General features: G+C 39.7%; 1 protein-coding gene across 24 annotated transcripts in view; it reads right to left on the bottom strand.

The window, feature by feature from the left end:
• Nucleotides 1-15,530: 15,530 nt before the first annotated feature.
• The window catches only part of gulp1a (GULP PTB domain containing engulfment adaptor 1a), a 121,603-nt gene continuing 118,958 nt past the window's right edge, over nt 15,531-18,175 (bottom strand). For all 24 annotated transcript variants that reach the window (XM_078939368.1, XM_020712829.3, XM_020712832.3 and 21 more), the window contains one exon: nt 15,531-16,310. In XM_078939368.1, coding sequence (XP_078795494.1) covers nt 16,239-16,310 — 72 coding nt within the window. In that variant the 3' untranslated portion in view covers nt 15,531-16,238. The remainder of the gene's footprint in view (nt 16,311-18,175) is intronic.

Below are 18,175 nucleotides of genomic sequence, written 5' to 3'. Positions count from 1 at the left end.
CTGTGGAGGGATAAATGAGGTGGTGTGTGCTGATGGGTAACTTTTTTCTTTTCTTTTTTTTTTTTTTTTTACATACGATACAGTAACAGATAGTGCATTATATCCCCTTTTTATGCATGCCGGCTCTCCCTTTGCAGTGTCTGTGTGCCTGAAAGCCTTTTTATAGAGCAAAATAGCTTTGAGCGGCTGTTTGGTTTTTTTTTTTGTTTTTTTTTTGCTATGCAACAAATTAAAGCAAATGCTTGTTAATCCCCCCAAGCTTTTGTCACATTTAATTAAATCGTAACCAGCTTCAGGAAGGAATCCGGACACAAACAAAATGTAAATATATATTACATATATATATATATATATATATATATATATATATATATATAAAGTATCACACAAACATAGTTGTGTACTTGACAGTGGTTTCCAGTGGGATCTGTTTGTGACCGCACGTTTCAATTTCCAGCATTTTCATTACAGATTTACAGAGGAGGGAAGGAAGGGGCTCATTACTATCCGAACATGATTTAATTTATTCTCTGGCTTTTTTATGAGAGAGAGAAAAAACTTCTTAACTCTTGTGCTATCCTACACTGTAAACCCGAACAAGTTACCAGAACTTAAAAAAATTAAGGCAATCATTTGCCACAATTTTTTTGAGTTGATTAACTAAAAAGTCTGAGTTTTCCACAACATAAATGATTTAATTGTGTGCTACTTGTATTTCTTTATAACAGTTAAATTAAAAGTGTCAATTCGTGCAAGTCAAATACTGGCATTAAATATTACTTACATTCACACATTAAGACAACTTAATTGTCATCAGTCACTATGACTCGCAGTTTTGAGTTTCAAAGCCACAAGAATAAGTTTGCATAACTTAAAAAAATAGGGAAAAACAACAATTTTATCTTAACAGAACTCGATATATATTAGTTACCTTCTTGTACAGGGATAATCAATTTGTTTGAGTCAGTAAACTCAAAACCATGCTTTTCAAAACTTATTTTCTTTAGGCAAATGATTGCCTAAAAAATAGAGTAATGGTAACTTAAAACACTAAAAAGAAAAAAAGTTGATCCAACTTAATTGAATTACTTCAGTTGGTAACACCTAATTGAATTGAGTTTATGCAACTGAGTTTATATGGCTATTCAACTCAAATTGATAAGTTAGTCTAACTGAAAAAAGATATGCAAAAATATACATTGGCTCATTTTTCTTAAGTTTCAACTACTGGACCTTGATTTATTCACATCAAAGACATGAATGACCCAGCAATGTCATATAGTTCAAGACAAGAGCTCAGCCGTTGTGAACTCTGCCTTTAATAAAGGGACATACACTGTTTTGTGCTCTACGGGGTTGGTCATCATCCTTTACCAAACTCTAACTTATGGTGCAGAAAGAAATAAAAATAATAGTTTAAATTACTAGTTAAAACAGAGTAAAACAGCTACACAACAAAAACCATGGACAAAAACGCACACCTAAACCCCAATCTGCCCAGATTGGCAAAGAAAATGGTATCCCATAATTCCTTGCGCTGCCTTACGTTATGACATCATGGTGCATTTACACCAAAGTTACACCAACTTAATTCAATTAAGTTGATTGAAAGTAAAAATAACTACATCAGACAACTACATGTTATTTTTAAGTTGAATGAACTAAAAAAAAAAGATTTATTTTCACCAAACCAAATAATTAAGTTAGAACAATGGAAAAAAGTTTATCTTTCCAACTACAGCCTAAATGCTCTTTTTAGATTGTACAGCAAAATGTTGTAAACACCTGGCTAACAATGTTAATGACTCACTCCTTTCTGTGCAATGCCTAAATAAAACTAATTAAAGTACTTTTCTCTACATTTATTAATTTAAAATAAGGAATAAACTTTTAATTTCATATTTAAATTTTATTCCTACAAGAAGTATATTATCAAACAATAACTTCTGTTGTGCAAAGGAACCTTTGCTTCTGCACGCTTCTTCCAATTATTTGAACACACACACACAAACAGCCAAACAGCATGCATCTCACTTCTGCTTCCAGCCCTCTCACTCATGGTTTTCACACCAAGATTCCCCACTTCCCATGAGTCTTAGGGGCTGAAGGCGGGGCTGCAGGTTGCTACAATATTTAGAAAAATAAAAATAAAAATTTGAGAGCATGCACCACCTGAAACAAGAGAGATAAGAAATCCAGGATGCAATACTTAAATCTATATATTACACTTGAATTATGTTTTTAAGTTTAATTTACTTAATTTAAACATATTTTATTTTAAATTAAAAATTATTGTTACATATACTCAAAACAGGGGATGTGTTGAACAAACTTTATATGATTGAGTTAGAAGAGTTTTTTTAAGTCTTTGAGTATTAGCTACTCATCATATTTAATTACTCTGAACGTTCGGGTTTACAGTGTATGGGGTCAAGATGACCATTGACGTGTTATTCCTACCATGATAAAGGTGGAGAGGATTTCATGTAATCCATGGAAACCAGTGAAGATCAAAAATGATTGAAGAAAAAAGGTTCGGCGCACTGTCTGGTAGGTCTAGATGACCCAACTCGCAATGTTAACCCTTGTGCTATCTTAGATGACCCCACCCTTACATTGACATGTTTCCCTACCATGACAAAGGTGGATAAAGGTGGAAAGATTTCATGTAATCCATGGACACCAGTGAAGATCACAAATCACTGAAGAAAAAAGGTTCAGAGCACTGTCTAGTGGGTCTAGATGACCCAACTCCCTAGGATAGCACAAGGGATAAGCAAAAGTTGAGGAAAAAAAAGGTTAGAACAAGAAACAAAACCTCCTCAACAAAATCTTTTCTTGCAGAAGTTTGGTATTTCTGTATTAACTGCAGAAGCTTCTAATATGGAGGTTTAGGCCTTTAATAATTTCAAATGTAAAACCACCACACAAATAAGGATTATCTCAGTATGTTTCTTATTTCAGGACCAATTACACAGAATGAAAACTAAAAGTCCCATTCTGATCACAAGACAAACTTTTCTAACTGCATACTAAAATTCATGACTTATACCATGAATTGTTACCATGGCCAAAAACCATCTTGTATTTCCACAACCAGGAAGTACCACATGTTGCAGTTCCTTCAATGACCACTGGAGGCAGGTTGCATTTTGGAGCAAAATACCAACTCCCATGTTAAGTCAAAAACCCAAAATGAATGCATTTACAGCCTGATTTCACTGATATAAAAGTGTTACCATAATAATACAAAAATATATATTACTGATTGCATTAACATGGAGAGTTTGAAAATATTACTAAAATAAAGCATAAAAATAAAAAAAAAACAGGTGCCAGCATGGTGGTAGAAGGCTAATTGTGCTGATTATTATATAACACTTCCAGGTTTGACTTGAATATTTTGTAAATAATTCCAACTTTTTAAATTGAGTCTTTTCTTAAATTAAAGTTCTTTTAGAGCAGGGGTTTCAGAATCCTGGCCTTGAGAGCAGATATCCAACATGTTTTCCAACCAACCTGCCATTGTTCATAACCTTTAGCATATGCCATCAGGGGTCGACACAGCAAATCAGCTTTCAGCGATTCACACAGGTGGTTTGGCAGAGATTTTTACGCCGGATGCCCTTCCTGACACAACCCTGCCTGTAACCTTTGTGCTATCCTAGGCACTTTAACGTTGGGAGTTGGGTCATCTAGACCCACTAGACAGTGCTCTGCACCTTTTTTCTTCAATGACTTGTGATCTTCACTTCTTTCCACCTTTATCTGCCTTTGTCATGGTAGGAATAACAAGTAAAAGTAAGGGTGGGGTCATCCAAGATAGCACAAGGGTTAAGGCTCCTTATTGGCTGTGCCCACCAGGTAATCAGCAGCAAATAAGGCAGGATTTCTGAAAAAACAGCAGGGGTAGAATTTTCCCACCCCTGTTTTAGACCAAGACTAAAAACAGGAACTGCCATTTGTGAAGCTCACAGCTGCCCCCTGCTGTTCACTCGAAGAGCATCCAGTAGTTTTTTTTTTTTTTTTTAACTTGTCCTGTCCAACAGCTAGGCAAACAGATGAGAGCTGAGGGCCTCTTGTGTTGGACATATTTTATTCTAACAAGAGGGGTTATTCATCTTCAGACAAACCAAAGGTATGTCTGAATAAACCCCTTTTGTAATTGAGGCCAAACTTTATTAATTTCAATCATGTTTGAAAATCTTTGGTGTTGGACCGGACGGAAAAGGAAAGAGGGGAACAAGAGAGAGGGACGTTAGAGAGAGGGGGGGGTAGGAGGGTGATAATAGGAGGGGAAGGGGGGTAAGACCATGAAGCAGCATAGAGCAGGCAGGTTTACTGGTTGTTTATCGTTACGGTACGGTTCACATGTAGTACAAAAAGGGCGGGGCCTGTTCACACACACTCAAATATTATCAACACACCTGCTAGCCGCAGAAATGTCCACATGTCAACATGTACACAAAACAGATAGTGTTCACGAACGCATACTTATGCCTTTAAACCAACTAGTGTGAAATCTTTCATTCATTCAATCATGCAAACTATTAGTGCAAAGGTGAGCTAACACCTGTGCTCAGGTGAGTGTTTATGTTCTTCTAAAATGGATGGTGGAATGTGAAAAGAAGGAGGAGGAGCGCCCAGCCACCCCCACACCCATACCCCCGCCGCAGCAGCAGCGGCAGCCGGAATTCCCCCAGCGCCACACGGGAACAGGCAGGGAACAACCGCCCCCCGGGCGACCAAGACCGCCACCCAGGCCAGGGCCAGCAGGACCGCCGCGAGGCCCCCAGAGCCAGAGAGCAGGGAGGCGCAGAGGGAAAGAGAGCGCCGCCCCAGCCCAGCCAGGAAAGCAGCCCCCCGCCGCGCCGGAAGAGCCCAACGCAGGGCCCCACCGGAGAGGGACGCCCACAGCCCCAGACGAGCACCCCACCACCACCCAGGAGTTCCGGGCATCCCCCCGCCCCGACCCCAGGTACGAGCCAGGACCCCCCAAGGGAGACCCGCTCCGCACTCCAGGCAGCCACCCACCCGGCCCACGGTTGGTCCAGGTAGGAGCAAGGCAGGGGCCCGCCGCCCCCGCCCAGGAGGGGGGAACCCCGGGGAAAAAAGGGCGGCCCATAAGGGATGTTATAAATATGGCCCGACCAGGCTCGGCCATGTTGGAAGTTTGGCGGGGCCCAGCGCCCAGGGGCAAGGACCAGGACCCACCCCCCAGGGACACGAACACCCCCGGCTCAGGTGTAATATGAACCCCCCCACCGTGCGGAGAGAGCACCGCCGGGCCCAGGGAGCCGGCACCCAAGGGACACGGCCGCCATCGCCAAGGGGCCCGCACCCCCCACCAGGGACGGGGTAGGGGACAGATGGACCCAGGTCCCACCTTCCTTGTAAAATGTGTGTGCGTGTATGGGTGTTTGAGAGGGTGTTTGTGTGCATGTGTGTGTGTTTATGTTTGAATGTATATATTGAAGGGGGAGGGGTGTGTGTACTAAGGGGGGTGCAGTTAAAATTGGCGAGTAGGGCACTAAGGGGACATCTCCTGATTACTCACAGTGATGTCCCCTCACCCTCCACACCAAGGGGCCCTAAATGTCTAAGGTGCGGTTAAAATTGGCGGGTAGGGTGCCAGGAGGACATCTGCTGCTTGCTGGCAGTGATGTCCAAGCACCCCCCCTACCAAGGACCCTACGTGTCTAAGGTGCAAATAAAACCGAAAGAGGGGGGGCCCACTCCATACGGCAACCATAGGAGGGGGGCCACTCCCAAGTAGCCCCCCCCCAAGGCGCATCGCAGGCTAAACCCCCCACCCCCTCACCCTAATATGAGGTTATATAAGGAAGGGGGTAAATTGGGGACAGCTGGTAGACTGTCCCCCGGTGGTCAAACAGCCGTCCCCCAGCCCACCCCCAGCAAAGGGGCCAGGGCCACCCAGCCCAGGGGCCCACCCCCGGAGGCGCCGACACCCCAGGCCCGGCACCACCCACCCCACACAGAGAGAGAGGAGCCAGAAAGCGTCGCCCCCCCCCGGAGCAAGCCCAGGCCCCCACCCCCAGACGCCGGCCCTAGAAGAGCTCTGGTCAGGCCTCGACGGGACCGAGGAGGCCAACCGGCCGAGGCAACCACTGATTGCCTCAGCGGAGACCCCGACCCGCTAGCCCCCCCGACCCGTACTAATAATGGGCCCCCCCTCCCCCCCAGAACGCCCCCCCACAGGACAGGGCCGACAAGCCCCCCACCCCACCCCACCCCAGACCCCGCAGCCGAAGCGGGTGACACCCAGAGCGACCGGGGGCCCCGAGAGGGTTGTCCCGTCCCGTCCCAGAGCCAGGGAAGGGCCGATCCCAGCCCCAGGTGCAGATGGGCAGCCCATCCGGCGCCGCTGGGCCCCCCCCACCCGAGCAGGGCCCCCCGCCAACCCCCCCCAGCACAGGCAAAGGGACCACCCCCCCAAGCCAAGCCAGACCACCACCCCACCCCCCCACCACGCACCCCCACACCCAAGCCCAGAGGACCACGCAGCGCCCCAGCCCGCCCCACCCAGGCACCGGACCCGACCCCCCGACCAACGGAGCCCCCCACCGCCCCCGCCAGGCACCGGAAGCCCCGACCCCCACCCCAAACCACGGCAGAAGGGCAAGGAGCAGCGACGACCAAGCCCTCCACCCCCTAAGTCATGGAGTCAACCACAGGAGACCAGAGAGACTGAATTCTTTCAAAGTTACTTGAGCTTTGGGCTGACATTTTTTCCAAGCTGATATGATCAAACAGCAGATTTCTGTGTTGACTTATGTTTATATTTTTCTTGTTTTTCCAATTTATTAAAATAGTTTTTTTGGCAATACAAAGAGTTATGAAAATGATAGATGCTAATCCTTCTTCTATATCGATGGCACTCATGTCACCAAGCACACAAAGTGACGGTGAGGCAGTGATTGAAACCTTAAGCCAGACTGATAAATCGGCACATACCTGCTGCCAGAGAGCCCTGACAGGAGTGCAGAACCACAGTGCGTGCATGTAGCTGTCGGGTAGATTATTATCACAGTGCTCGCAAATGTCTGAGTTACTGAGACCCATCTTGAACATCCTCTGTCCAGTGTAGTAAATTCTGTGAAGAGTTTTGAGATGGATTAGCTGCAGATTTGGACTTTTTGTCAGTTTAAAGGTGTTTAGACAAAGTTCTGACCAGAAGCTTTCATCTGTGCTGATGCTCAAATCTGCATCCCATTTTTTTGTTGGAAGGGCAATATTGTTATCTAAATTACATAAAAGTTTGTATATTTTGGAGAGAGTTCTATTCATTGAAAAATTAATCAGAGTGGTAACTACATCTGGTAGCTTTAAATCGTCGTCTTTAATTTTATACTTTTTGGTAATACTTGATTTAAGTTGCTGATATTCCAAGAAGTTATTTATTCCATGTTTGTCTTGAAGTTCCTGGGGGGTTATGAATCTTCTATCAATAATTACGTGCTCTAGTTGTTTTATGCCCCCTGCTTGCCAAGCTGGGAAGTGAATCATTTTTTTGTTAATAAGGATGTCCGGGTTGTTCCAGATGGGTGTCATTTTGCACGGTTGAATTGATGATTTTGATATTTTGAGAAATTCCCACCAGGCTGTTAAGGTGGCATTTATATTAATGCTTTTGAAACAATCCTGTTTTTTAACTGTATGGCTAATAAATGGTAGCTGTGACAGGTTGATCTTTCCACATAACACCTGTTCCAAGTCTAACCATGAGTTGGTTTCTGGATTATTTTTTAACCATTTTAAGATATATTGTAATCTATTTGCAAGAAAGTATTTGTGGAAATTAGGTAGTTCTAATCCTCCACAGCTTTTTGCAGATTTTAAAGTTTTTAGACTAATTCTTGCAGGTTTGTTGTTCCATAGAAAGCTTGATATGGATGAGTCTAATGTTTTGAACCATTTTAATGGCGGTTGTGTGGGAATCATTGAGAAGAGATAATTAACTTTGGGTAAGATTTTCATTTTAACCGTGGCTACCTTGCCCATAAGGGACAGAGGCAGGTTGGTCCAGCGTGTTAGATCGTCCTGTATGCTTTTCAGTAATGGGGTGTGGTTTAGCTGCACCAGTTCTGATAGTTTGGGGGAAAAGTAGATACCCAGATATTTGATATTTCCTGTTTTGACTGGAATTGTGAGTCTTTGTTCCATATTCCTGTTAAGTGGTAATAAAACAGACTTATTCCAATTAATGGAATAGTCTGATATGGAGGAGAATTCATTTATGATCATTGCTGTTTCATTTACAGAATGTAAATTCCTTAAAAACAGTAATATGTCATCCGCATAAAGACTAATTTTATGATGGCTGTGTTTGGTTTTTATTCCTATAATGCTCTCATTCTGTCTTATTGCTGCAGCTAAAGGCTCAATGAATATAGCAAAAAGAGAAGGAGAGAGTGGGCAGCCCTGTCTGGTTCCTCTTCCAAGAAAAAACCTGTTTGAAGTCTGTTTATTAGTTCTAACTGATGCATTGGGGTTGTGATATAATATTTTGATCCAATTGATGAATGCTTCTCCAAAACCAAACTTATGGAGGGCAGCAATAAGGAACTTCCAATTAACTCTGTCAAAGGCTTTTTCAGCATCCAGCGATAGTACCGTCATTTCCTGGTTTTTAATGGTGGCAAAGTCTATTATATTAACTAGTCTACGGACATTATCATCCGAGTGTCTGCCTTTGATGAATCCAGTCTGGTCGAAGTGAATTATGTGAGGAGTGATTTTTTCTATTCTCTGTGCTAGTGCTTTGCAGATAATTTTTACATCTGCATTGATTAAAGAAATGGGGCGATAGCTTGAAGGACTAGTGGGATCTTTGTCTGGTTTTAGAAGAAGAATTATGTTGGCTGAGTTCATGTTAGGTGGCATTGATTGGCTCTCATTAATAGATGTGACAGTTTTATAAAATGTTGGTGCCAGTTGTTCCCAGAATTCTTTATAAAACTCAGCAGGAAAGCCATCAGGCCCTGGTGCTTTACCATTGGGCATAAGTAACAGAGCTTCATGAAGTTCAGACGGCGAGAGCGGAGAATCTAAGTTTGTGATTTGATCCTCATTTAGCCTGGGTAGGTTTACATTATTAAGAAATGAGTCAATACTTTGCTCTGACGGATTGATCTGCGGTGTGTACAGGTTTTTATAAAAGTTTTCAAATTCGTTATTAATTTTGACCGGGTCATGGGTGACATTTCCTGTTTGGTCCATAATAGAGGTGATTGATGATTTTTCTCTGTTAATTTTAAGCTGATTAGCCAGAAATTTGCCAGATTTATTAGAGTTTTCAAATCTTTCAAGTCGTAGCCTTTGTATTTGAAATTGTGTTTGTTTATTAATGATGTCATTTAACTGCAGCTTTAAATTTTTCAGATCTCCCAGAATGCGTTCCTGTGCAGAAGCAGCATAAGCAGTCTCCAGGGTTTTGATTTTATTTTCTAATTCTAATAAATCTGCTTTCTCTTTGCGTTTTTTGTGCGTTGAATAAGAAATGATTTTCCCTCTCATGACTGCCTTTGCTGCTTCCCAAAGAACGCACGGTGGGATGTCTGGAGTATTGTTGAAGTCTAAGAAGGTTGCCCACTCTTTTTTAAAGAATTCAAGAAATTCCTGGTCCTTTAACAGAGACGTATTAAACCTCCAGGTTGTACCAGAGGGTGTGGATTTTTCCCTAGAAATGTTTACAGAGACTGGTGCATGATCACTGATAATAATTGGATGGATATTGGAGCTTTGAATATTTTTTAAAAGAGAGTTACTGATTAATAAATAGTCTAAACGGGAGTGTGAATAGTGAACTGGAGAAAAAAAGGTGAACCCTTTAGTGCTTGGGTGACATGAGCGCCACGCGTCGCAGAGACCCAGATCATTCATGTACTGCTTTAGAATACTTGCAGACCGCCATGTACGCTGGTTTGCTGCTGTGCTGAGTCTGTCAAGTTCAGGGTCCAAAACAAGGTTGAAGTCTCCTCCTATAATGATTGTGGAGTCAGAGTGAACTGAGAGTGAGGTGAAGAATCTGTGAAAGAAGGAAGAGTCGTCAACATTAGGACCATAAATACTCACTATACAATAGTCCTTATTCTGAATGGATATATTAATGATTACAAATCTGCCTTCTGGGTCAGTAACTGTATCCTTATGAGTAAAATTAAGATTTTTATTAATTAAAACAGCAACTCCTCTTTGTTTGGAGTTGTAACTGGCAGAGTATATAACTGGAAATTGTAAGCAGCACATAAGAAGTTTGGTATTTCTGTATTAACTGCAGAAGCTTCTAATATGGAGGTTTAGGCCTTTAATAATTTCAAATGTAAAACCACCACACAAATAAGGATTATCTCACTATGTTTCTTATTTCAGGACCAATTACACAGAATGAAAACTAAAAGTCCCATTCTGATCACAAGACAAACTTTTCTAACTGCATACTAAAATTCATGACTTATACCATGAATTGTTACCATGGCCAAAAACCATCTTGTATTTCCACAACCAGGAAGTACCACATGTTGCAGTTCCTTCAATGACCACTGGAGGCAGGTTGCATTTTGGAGCAAAATACCAACTCCCATGTTAAGTCAAAAACCCAAAATGAATGCATTTACAGCCTGATTTCACTGATATAAAAGTGTTACCATAATAATACAAAAATATATATTACTGATTGCATTAACATGGAGAGTTTGAAAATATTACTAAAATAAAGCATAAAAATAAAAAAAAAACAGGTGCCAGCATGGTGGTAGAAGGCTAATTGTGCTGATTATTATATAACACTTCCAGGTTTGACTTGAATATTTTGTAAATAATTCCAACTTTTTAAATTGAGTCTTTTCTTAAATTAAAGTTCTTTTAGAGCAGGGGTTTCAGAATCCTGGCCTTGAGAGCAGATATCCAACATGTTTTCCAACCAACCTGCCATTGTTCATAACCTTTAGCATATGCCATCAGGGGTCGACACAGCAAATCAGCTTTCAGCGATTCACACAGGTGGTTTGGCAGAGATTTTTACGCCGGATGCCCTTCCTGACACAACCCTGCCTGTAACCTTTGTGCTATCCTAGGCACTTTAACGTTGGGAGTTGGGTCATCTAGACCCACTAGACAGTGCTCTGCACCTTTTTTCTTCAATGACTTGTGATCTTCACTTCTTTCCACCTTTATCTGCCTTTGTCATGGTAGGAATAACAAGTAAAAGTAAGGGTGGGGTCATCCAAGATAGCACAAGGGTTAAGGCTCCTTATTGGCTGTGCCCACCAGGTAATCAGCAGCAAATAAGGCAGGATTTCTGAAAAAACAGCAGGGGTAGAATTTTCCCACCCCTGTTTTAGACCAAGACTAAAAACAGGAACTGCCATTTGTGAAGCTCACAGCTGCCCCCTGCTGTTCACTCGAAGAGCATCCAGTAGTTTTTAATTTACCACTCAGATGAAAGGTTCAAGAAACAATCAGGATCACAATGAAAGTAAGGTAGAGACATAAAGCTGCCACATTCAGCTATGTTTATGGTAAATAGAACTGTCCATAGGGGACACGTGTGGAAATAAAGTACACATGCAATCCTATGTAATCAGGAGGTTTTTTACTCTAAAAGTGAGTCCGTTTTGTGAGTGTGGAGGAAATGAGCTCATGTCCTGACTGCAGGAGTCCTCACTGCAAAAGAGGATCACATTTCCCAGACTTTTTTTTTCCCATTGAGCAACACGTGGTGGAAACCTGCATTTCCCATTACATGCATGTTTTCCTTTTCTCAGACTCTGTCAGTCATTATTTATGGTGATTCAGATACAATAAAACGTATGATTTTGAAAAGATTTTTGCATTGGGGCGACAAAGACTCACAGAATAGACATGCAGACCAATTTGAGTTTCAAAAAATATTTAGCAGCTATTGAAAACATACGCCACACCCATCAGATTCACAAAATGCCATAAAAATAAAGACTATTACAATACCTGAACTACACATTACTTTATTTTTGCTTAAATTTTTTTAAATAATCATTCGTTTGCCGGTTGTTTATACTTTTTATTAATTCAGTTTGAGAGTTGAACTTATTTGCTTCTATGCGAAGAAAAGTTTTCCAGTCACTGTTACCCAATTTAACAGAAATGTGGCTACATTTTTTTAATCACACGTACCAGCTGGTAAACTCTTGCCACTTAGTTGCTGGAAAAGAATTTTGATTGTTGGGGCCAATAAAATATTGTAGATGCGAAATATTTCAGCAAACTGCATTTTTTTTGTTTCATTAAATATTTCTGCTTATGCACAGTTTCATAATGTGTACATTTTTTTAAAAATCTAGAATCAACCGTACAACCTTGAACATCCGCCTTTTTTTTCTGAGGGTTGGTGTGAATTGTTGTTTTTGCTTATCTGACACTAGATGGCAGAAGAGAGCAGTTATTTTAGCCAAACTGAACCTCTGTATCAGAATCAAAATCAGAATTTTTCAATATCATTGTACACAAGAGGCTTGTTACAACAGAAATTCCTGATGCTCTTCAGGTGCTTGAGCAAAATAAAATAAAGTGACATACATATTAGAATAAAAATAGATAATAGAAAATATGCAGAACTATGGATATACATTTTTACAACTTACATACATGTATTGCACATCACTTTTATTTATTTTTTATTGCACTTGCAGACTGTTTAATATTGCACATGATCGGTATACGGATGTTACAGTATTTTTATTTGTATTCAGTCTGTAGGTGTACCTAAAAAAATACACTGAATTTGATTTTCGATACTTAAAAATATAGAAAATAAAGTCTGTTATACGACACGGCCCTCCAGGAAACAAAGGACAAGATGGACTCAAAGAACAGAGTGTTGGTATACTGTACCTGCAGCAGGAACGATTCCAGGTTTGCATCTCCAGGTGTTTTTCTGCTGATCAGAGGATGTAATCTATACCTATATATCTATACCTATGTCAATCTCTCTCTTTTGATAAAACACAGATCTAATTGTAAACACCACGTTCTTACTGCATTTAATAAAAAAAAGGCAGGTAATTAGGTTGGTACACAGCCTGTAGTTTTTATAGTTCCTAAAAGAATTTGCATAAAAAAATGCTGAATATTTTTAAATTCAAAAACACCAAAAGATGAAAATGAAGATCATCAGTTATGTTTTTTTTGTTTTTTTGTTCTAAATACACAAAAAAATTAGAAATGAGATCACCCCCCCCCCCCCCCTTTTTTTTAGGGCAATAAGCTTCCATACTCCCTTGAATTCTTTTCAGGGAATTATTTCAGAACTGGAAAACCATAGTGTTGAGAGAGATATTCTATTTTGATTTAAAAAAGTAATGTAAAAATGACAAAATAGGAGTAAACTTTTTTAATTACCAGCCTAGTCCTCGTATCTTATTGAACACTTCCAAAAGTTGACCTTCTCACTTGGTTCCCAAGGATTTTACTCTTCATCCTTCTCAGCAAAAAATCTGTTCAAATCTGTAACATTACCTCCACATTTCAGAGAACCTGCTGCGTATCGACGACATTCACGACTGTAAAATCCTGACCATTTGCATTCTACACTAAAGACAAATGTCCCTGGATTGTCTGTCAGCAGACAATCCAGGGACATTTGATCACAGTAACATGCAGAGGTTAAATGAGTTAGTTCAAAACTGAAGGTTATGTTTCGATTCTTCCAGTTTTAATCATGGAAATGCAAAGTGAAAGTGCTGACATGAAGCTAAATGAGCATCAATCTAAAAGGAATTGATCCAAACCGAACTTGCACATGAAACCAGAGTGTGGTTAAAATTCTATAAATATGTCTCTCAGCATCTTTCTCATGTCATCTGGTTGCCTTCATAACCAGCATCATGAGATTTACTACCATCAGTCAAAATCACATACTGGTCCTATAAAAAGCAGCATTCAGGCATTGAACCCACACGTGACGCTGAAAGTCAAAATCTGACCTGCTGTGTAAGCACAAATGTTAGCAGATTGATGAATGGAAGTGCTGGAGTCCATGGCAGACTTTACTAGGTCATTCATTACCACAGGTCTGCTGCTGCTGCTGCACGCACTTTACAGTCTGTACCACGACATCAGGTTGGTCATTAAAGAGCCACTTCAAATATCAGCCCACTTTTATAAAGTAAAGGTCTCTTAATAGCATTTATTGTCTCATTAAAACTAAAAAAGCTAATTATATCCCATCAATGGATAGATTGGCTTATTCTGGACAAATGAATCTCTAATCATTTGTGAAACCAGCTTCCTGCAATTTGTAAGATACTGCAACATTTGGTAAATAAATCCACAAAATGTTCAGAAATGTAGACGCCACAGTGAGGGAGACAGAAAGAAATGACAAATACACAGATGGGCGAGCAAGTATTCATGGCGTAGAAGCTCAAAAGCAAAGCAGTATATCATATTTTGTGTCTGAATAATTATTTTCAAAACTAAATACCAGCCCAAAAAATGTTCTCGATTTGCTAAATCCCAATGAAACATTTAATCCTGTTGACGTTAATCCTGTTGAGAAAAGTAAAAAAAAAAAAAGTCTTCAGTCAGAATTCCTGCTGGAAAAAAGAAAAATTCAAAAATAAGAACAGAAACGGTAAAACTGTCAGGGAGAGATGAAATAAACCCACTTGGTGCCACATGACAGCGGGACGCTCTTTACATCGAGACAGAGTTTTTGACCAGCATGCTTTGCTTAAGAGTTGGAGGTGCTGCTCGTCTTCGGGACTACTCATTTGGAACCAAGTCTTAAAGACAAAATAATGTTTCTAACGCAGCATTTAAGTCTCGTCATTAAATCAAGTATAGTTCTATTTGTAAATCCCTGTTGGATGATACTAATGTTGTATCAACTTAAAATAAAAATAAAAGGGCCTGGGGTTTTCGCATGATCCATGTTTCCATGATTTCCCTTTTTTTGAGTTTTTCTTTTTACAAAAGGATGTTTTATGACTATAAAGTAAGTTTACGTTTAAAGACCCATTCCAATAAAAAATGTGTTTTCGCTGTTTTCGTTGTCTTTAACAGCTTAAACTTCCTTTTCTGACTACGGTATTTTCTTTCCGATGTGAAAGAAAATATAATTTGTGAATCAGCAGCAAACCAAAAATTAATTTTTGATGCAGAAAATACGCGAGGCAGGTTACAAGCTTCCTGCGCCGTAAGGGGGGGGGATTGAATAATCATAATATAAAGACCACTGTGAACACATGCACAATACATGAAAAGACCATCATAAGTCGAAGATGCAATAAATGCATAATAAAGACGAAAAAAATTCTAAAAATGAAATCAAATGCAACTCAAACGGGTCCCTGTACAACAAATGTATACTGCAAAAAGTGTGGAAAATACAATACAACATTAAATATGATTTTTTTAACTGAACAGTTACATTTTTAAATGACTGATCAGTTAAAAAATACAAACTATAATGAAAAAAAAAAAACGTTTACCAAAAAATGTATCTTAAGAAAGGTACACATGAGAAAAGATTTTTCCTTTCCAGTAGTAATGTCTTTAATAACTGTTGCATTAAAGTCAATACAACCAAAATACAGAAATGTTCTCCATAAAAGAAAATAAAGAGAAGAAAAGGGGCGGAGCAAAAAAAGAAGAAAAAAGAAATTGGATGAAAAAACTAAAACGAAGTAAAACTTTAAAATGACAGATAAAATGTATAAAATGCGCCAACAAAAGCGATGTCAGTAAGAAGAAGAAAGTCAAAGTACAAATTCAAACTAAATGTGTTAAAGTAAATTAATGCTGAGTAAACAAAAATATTTGAGATTATAGTTGAAATAAAAGAACTGTAACAGATCTCAATATATCTATTTTTTTAAGTTCAACAACAACCAGGAATGTGTTAACAGTACAGAATTCAGCTGGTGCACACACACTTATGGAGACTGTACCACTGGACGTATTCCACTATTTACATCAGCACTGTGCAATTAAAAAGTACTCGCAAGTACTCCTTCCAGAAGCATATCTCTCCTATTTATTACAAAAATAGCTCTCTTCTCTATTGAATCAGAGTTTACCTTGAAATACTGAAAACCAATTCCAATGTAAATGTTTACAAAACTCAAAATGAAAAGGAGGGAAGGGTTTGACCTTTGACACTGGACAGGGTTTTGGCACTTCTTCATACAAATGGGTTAAAAGTCTGCCTCAAAGTGTGTGTGGGGGTCCTCTCGGCATCAGCAGCGGCCGTCCAGCGGGTCCAGAGAGAAGACGGTGCCCTCCAGAGTTAGTCCCATTTTGAACCCCTCCTGAGGGAAAACCAAGGAGACAAAAGCAGCTCAGAGGTGCAACCTCGATGATGGTGTCCACATGCTGAGTCATGCTATGAATATGAAGATTAATGACAAAGCATGCAGCTCGATGGGAAAAAACGGATGGACTCACTTTATCACAATATAATGAAAGTTCTGATCAAACATTTTCTGATAAAAGCAGTTCTAATGTACACATGACAATAGTAGTTACTATTTGGTGGAGAGTAAATACACACAAACAACAGTATTTGTACTAAAATCATGCAAACAACAGAACAAAGAGTACAAACCATCGCTGACGCTACGAAAGAAGAAGGGAAAAAAGAGACATTCATCTGTTAGAGGTAAAAAAAAGGCCTAAAAATGTTTGAAGCAACATCGCCCCCTGCTGGAAAGGTACCACACAAGCTCCCAGTCATGTTAAAAACACAATCCTGAATTATTCATGTGTTATCATGCCTCAGATATTTTTTTTACATGTCAGAGATTGAAATATTGAGTGCAGAGTGGATGTGTGACAATTTCAAATGCAGCAATGTTTCACACTTTATCCAAGTTGTTTTAAGGGAAATTTATATTTCTCAGTTCCACACTTTTGTCTTCGGTTTAAAATACAGATCGAACCAAATCAAATGCTGCAAACATTCCTAAAGACAGTCAGTAAATAAAGTAAACACAGAGGATTCACAGTTGAAAAAAGCTAACAGGTGCAACCTAAACAAACAAAAAACTTCTCCACATATTATTTTTGGATCATTTGTCTTTATGCGTTCATCTCTAAATTTAAAATATATAAATCCAGCCATTTTCTTTTTCTTTTATAAAACAGGGAGTCCCTGTTATAAGACTATGAAAAAAAATCCTAACTCAACAAAAAAATAAACTGTAATTTTACAAAAGTAAAGTTGTTAAGTTATAAGAGCAAAAATAGTATTTTGAGACGGAAAAAGCCAGGCTTTTACAAAAATATTAGTCTTCTTCCACATTACATGCAGACTAAATTCAATGAATGCATTCATTTATGGTGAAGCCAAGAGGCTATAGTTTATCGTAGGAATCCATGTCCCATAGTGCATTTGGACGTCTGCAACCCTACTGCCGATGACGTAAACGGCTCGCTCGCCGGAAATCCACATGTAGGTCAAGAATCTTCTTCTGAAGAGGCCCGGTTTCCTGTGAATTCTTGTCAATGTCCTCATACTTACAACAAAACAATGTTGACTCACTAGAAGACTTGGTTTTTCCTTATTTGTGAAGCAATGTTACAGTAATCCCTGGCCTACACTGTAAAAATTATAACTTAATTCTTGTTCAATTTGGACTTTTTTCCTCAATTCACAGTCTCATAAATGTTTAACTTTATTCTCATATATTTTTATTTTATGGTGGCCCTTATACTCTGTTGTACACCACAGAGGGTCAGATAAAAGTCATATTTTCTTGTTGATGTTTTCCATGTCTTCATTCCTGAGTTCTTTCAAATCTTTGTGCACATTTATTGGTGGAGGCTTTAAATAATGGAATGTTCTATTTGTGTGTGCAAAATAATCAAATCAAGATAAATTCACTTGAGGTGAAGTTTTAGTTAGTGTGGAAACAATGTGTGATTTCTACTTTACTGAGTCGGAGAGAGAGATACCCCATGTGCAGCTTATAGACAAAAAGCACTAACTCAGGTAAATGTAAGAGGATCCATTTGTATTTAAATCGCTCGTTGCTCTGTTATTTGGGTAACTCCTCATGAGGTCTCCAAGCTGAGATCTTCAGTTCTTCTTTGAGCACCTCCAGTTCATTTATTCTTATTTTTACATGCTTTCAAGCAAGATAAACACATTTTCGTTTTTTGTTTTGTTTTGATG

Source organism: Oryzias latipes, chromosome 21, assembly GCF_053564925.1.
Source record: "Oryzias latipes strain Hd-rR chromosome 21, Olatipes_Hd-rR_3.1".
Classification (NCBI taxonomy): Eukaryota; Metazoa; Chordata; class Actinopteri; order Beloniformes; family Adrianichthyidae; genus Oryzias; species Oryzias latipes.
The sequence above is the reverse complement of the archived record's forward strand: the minus strand, read 5'-3'. Positions and strand labels throughout refer to the sequence as shown.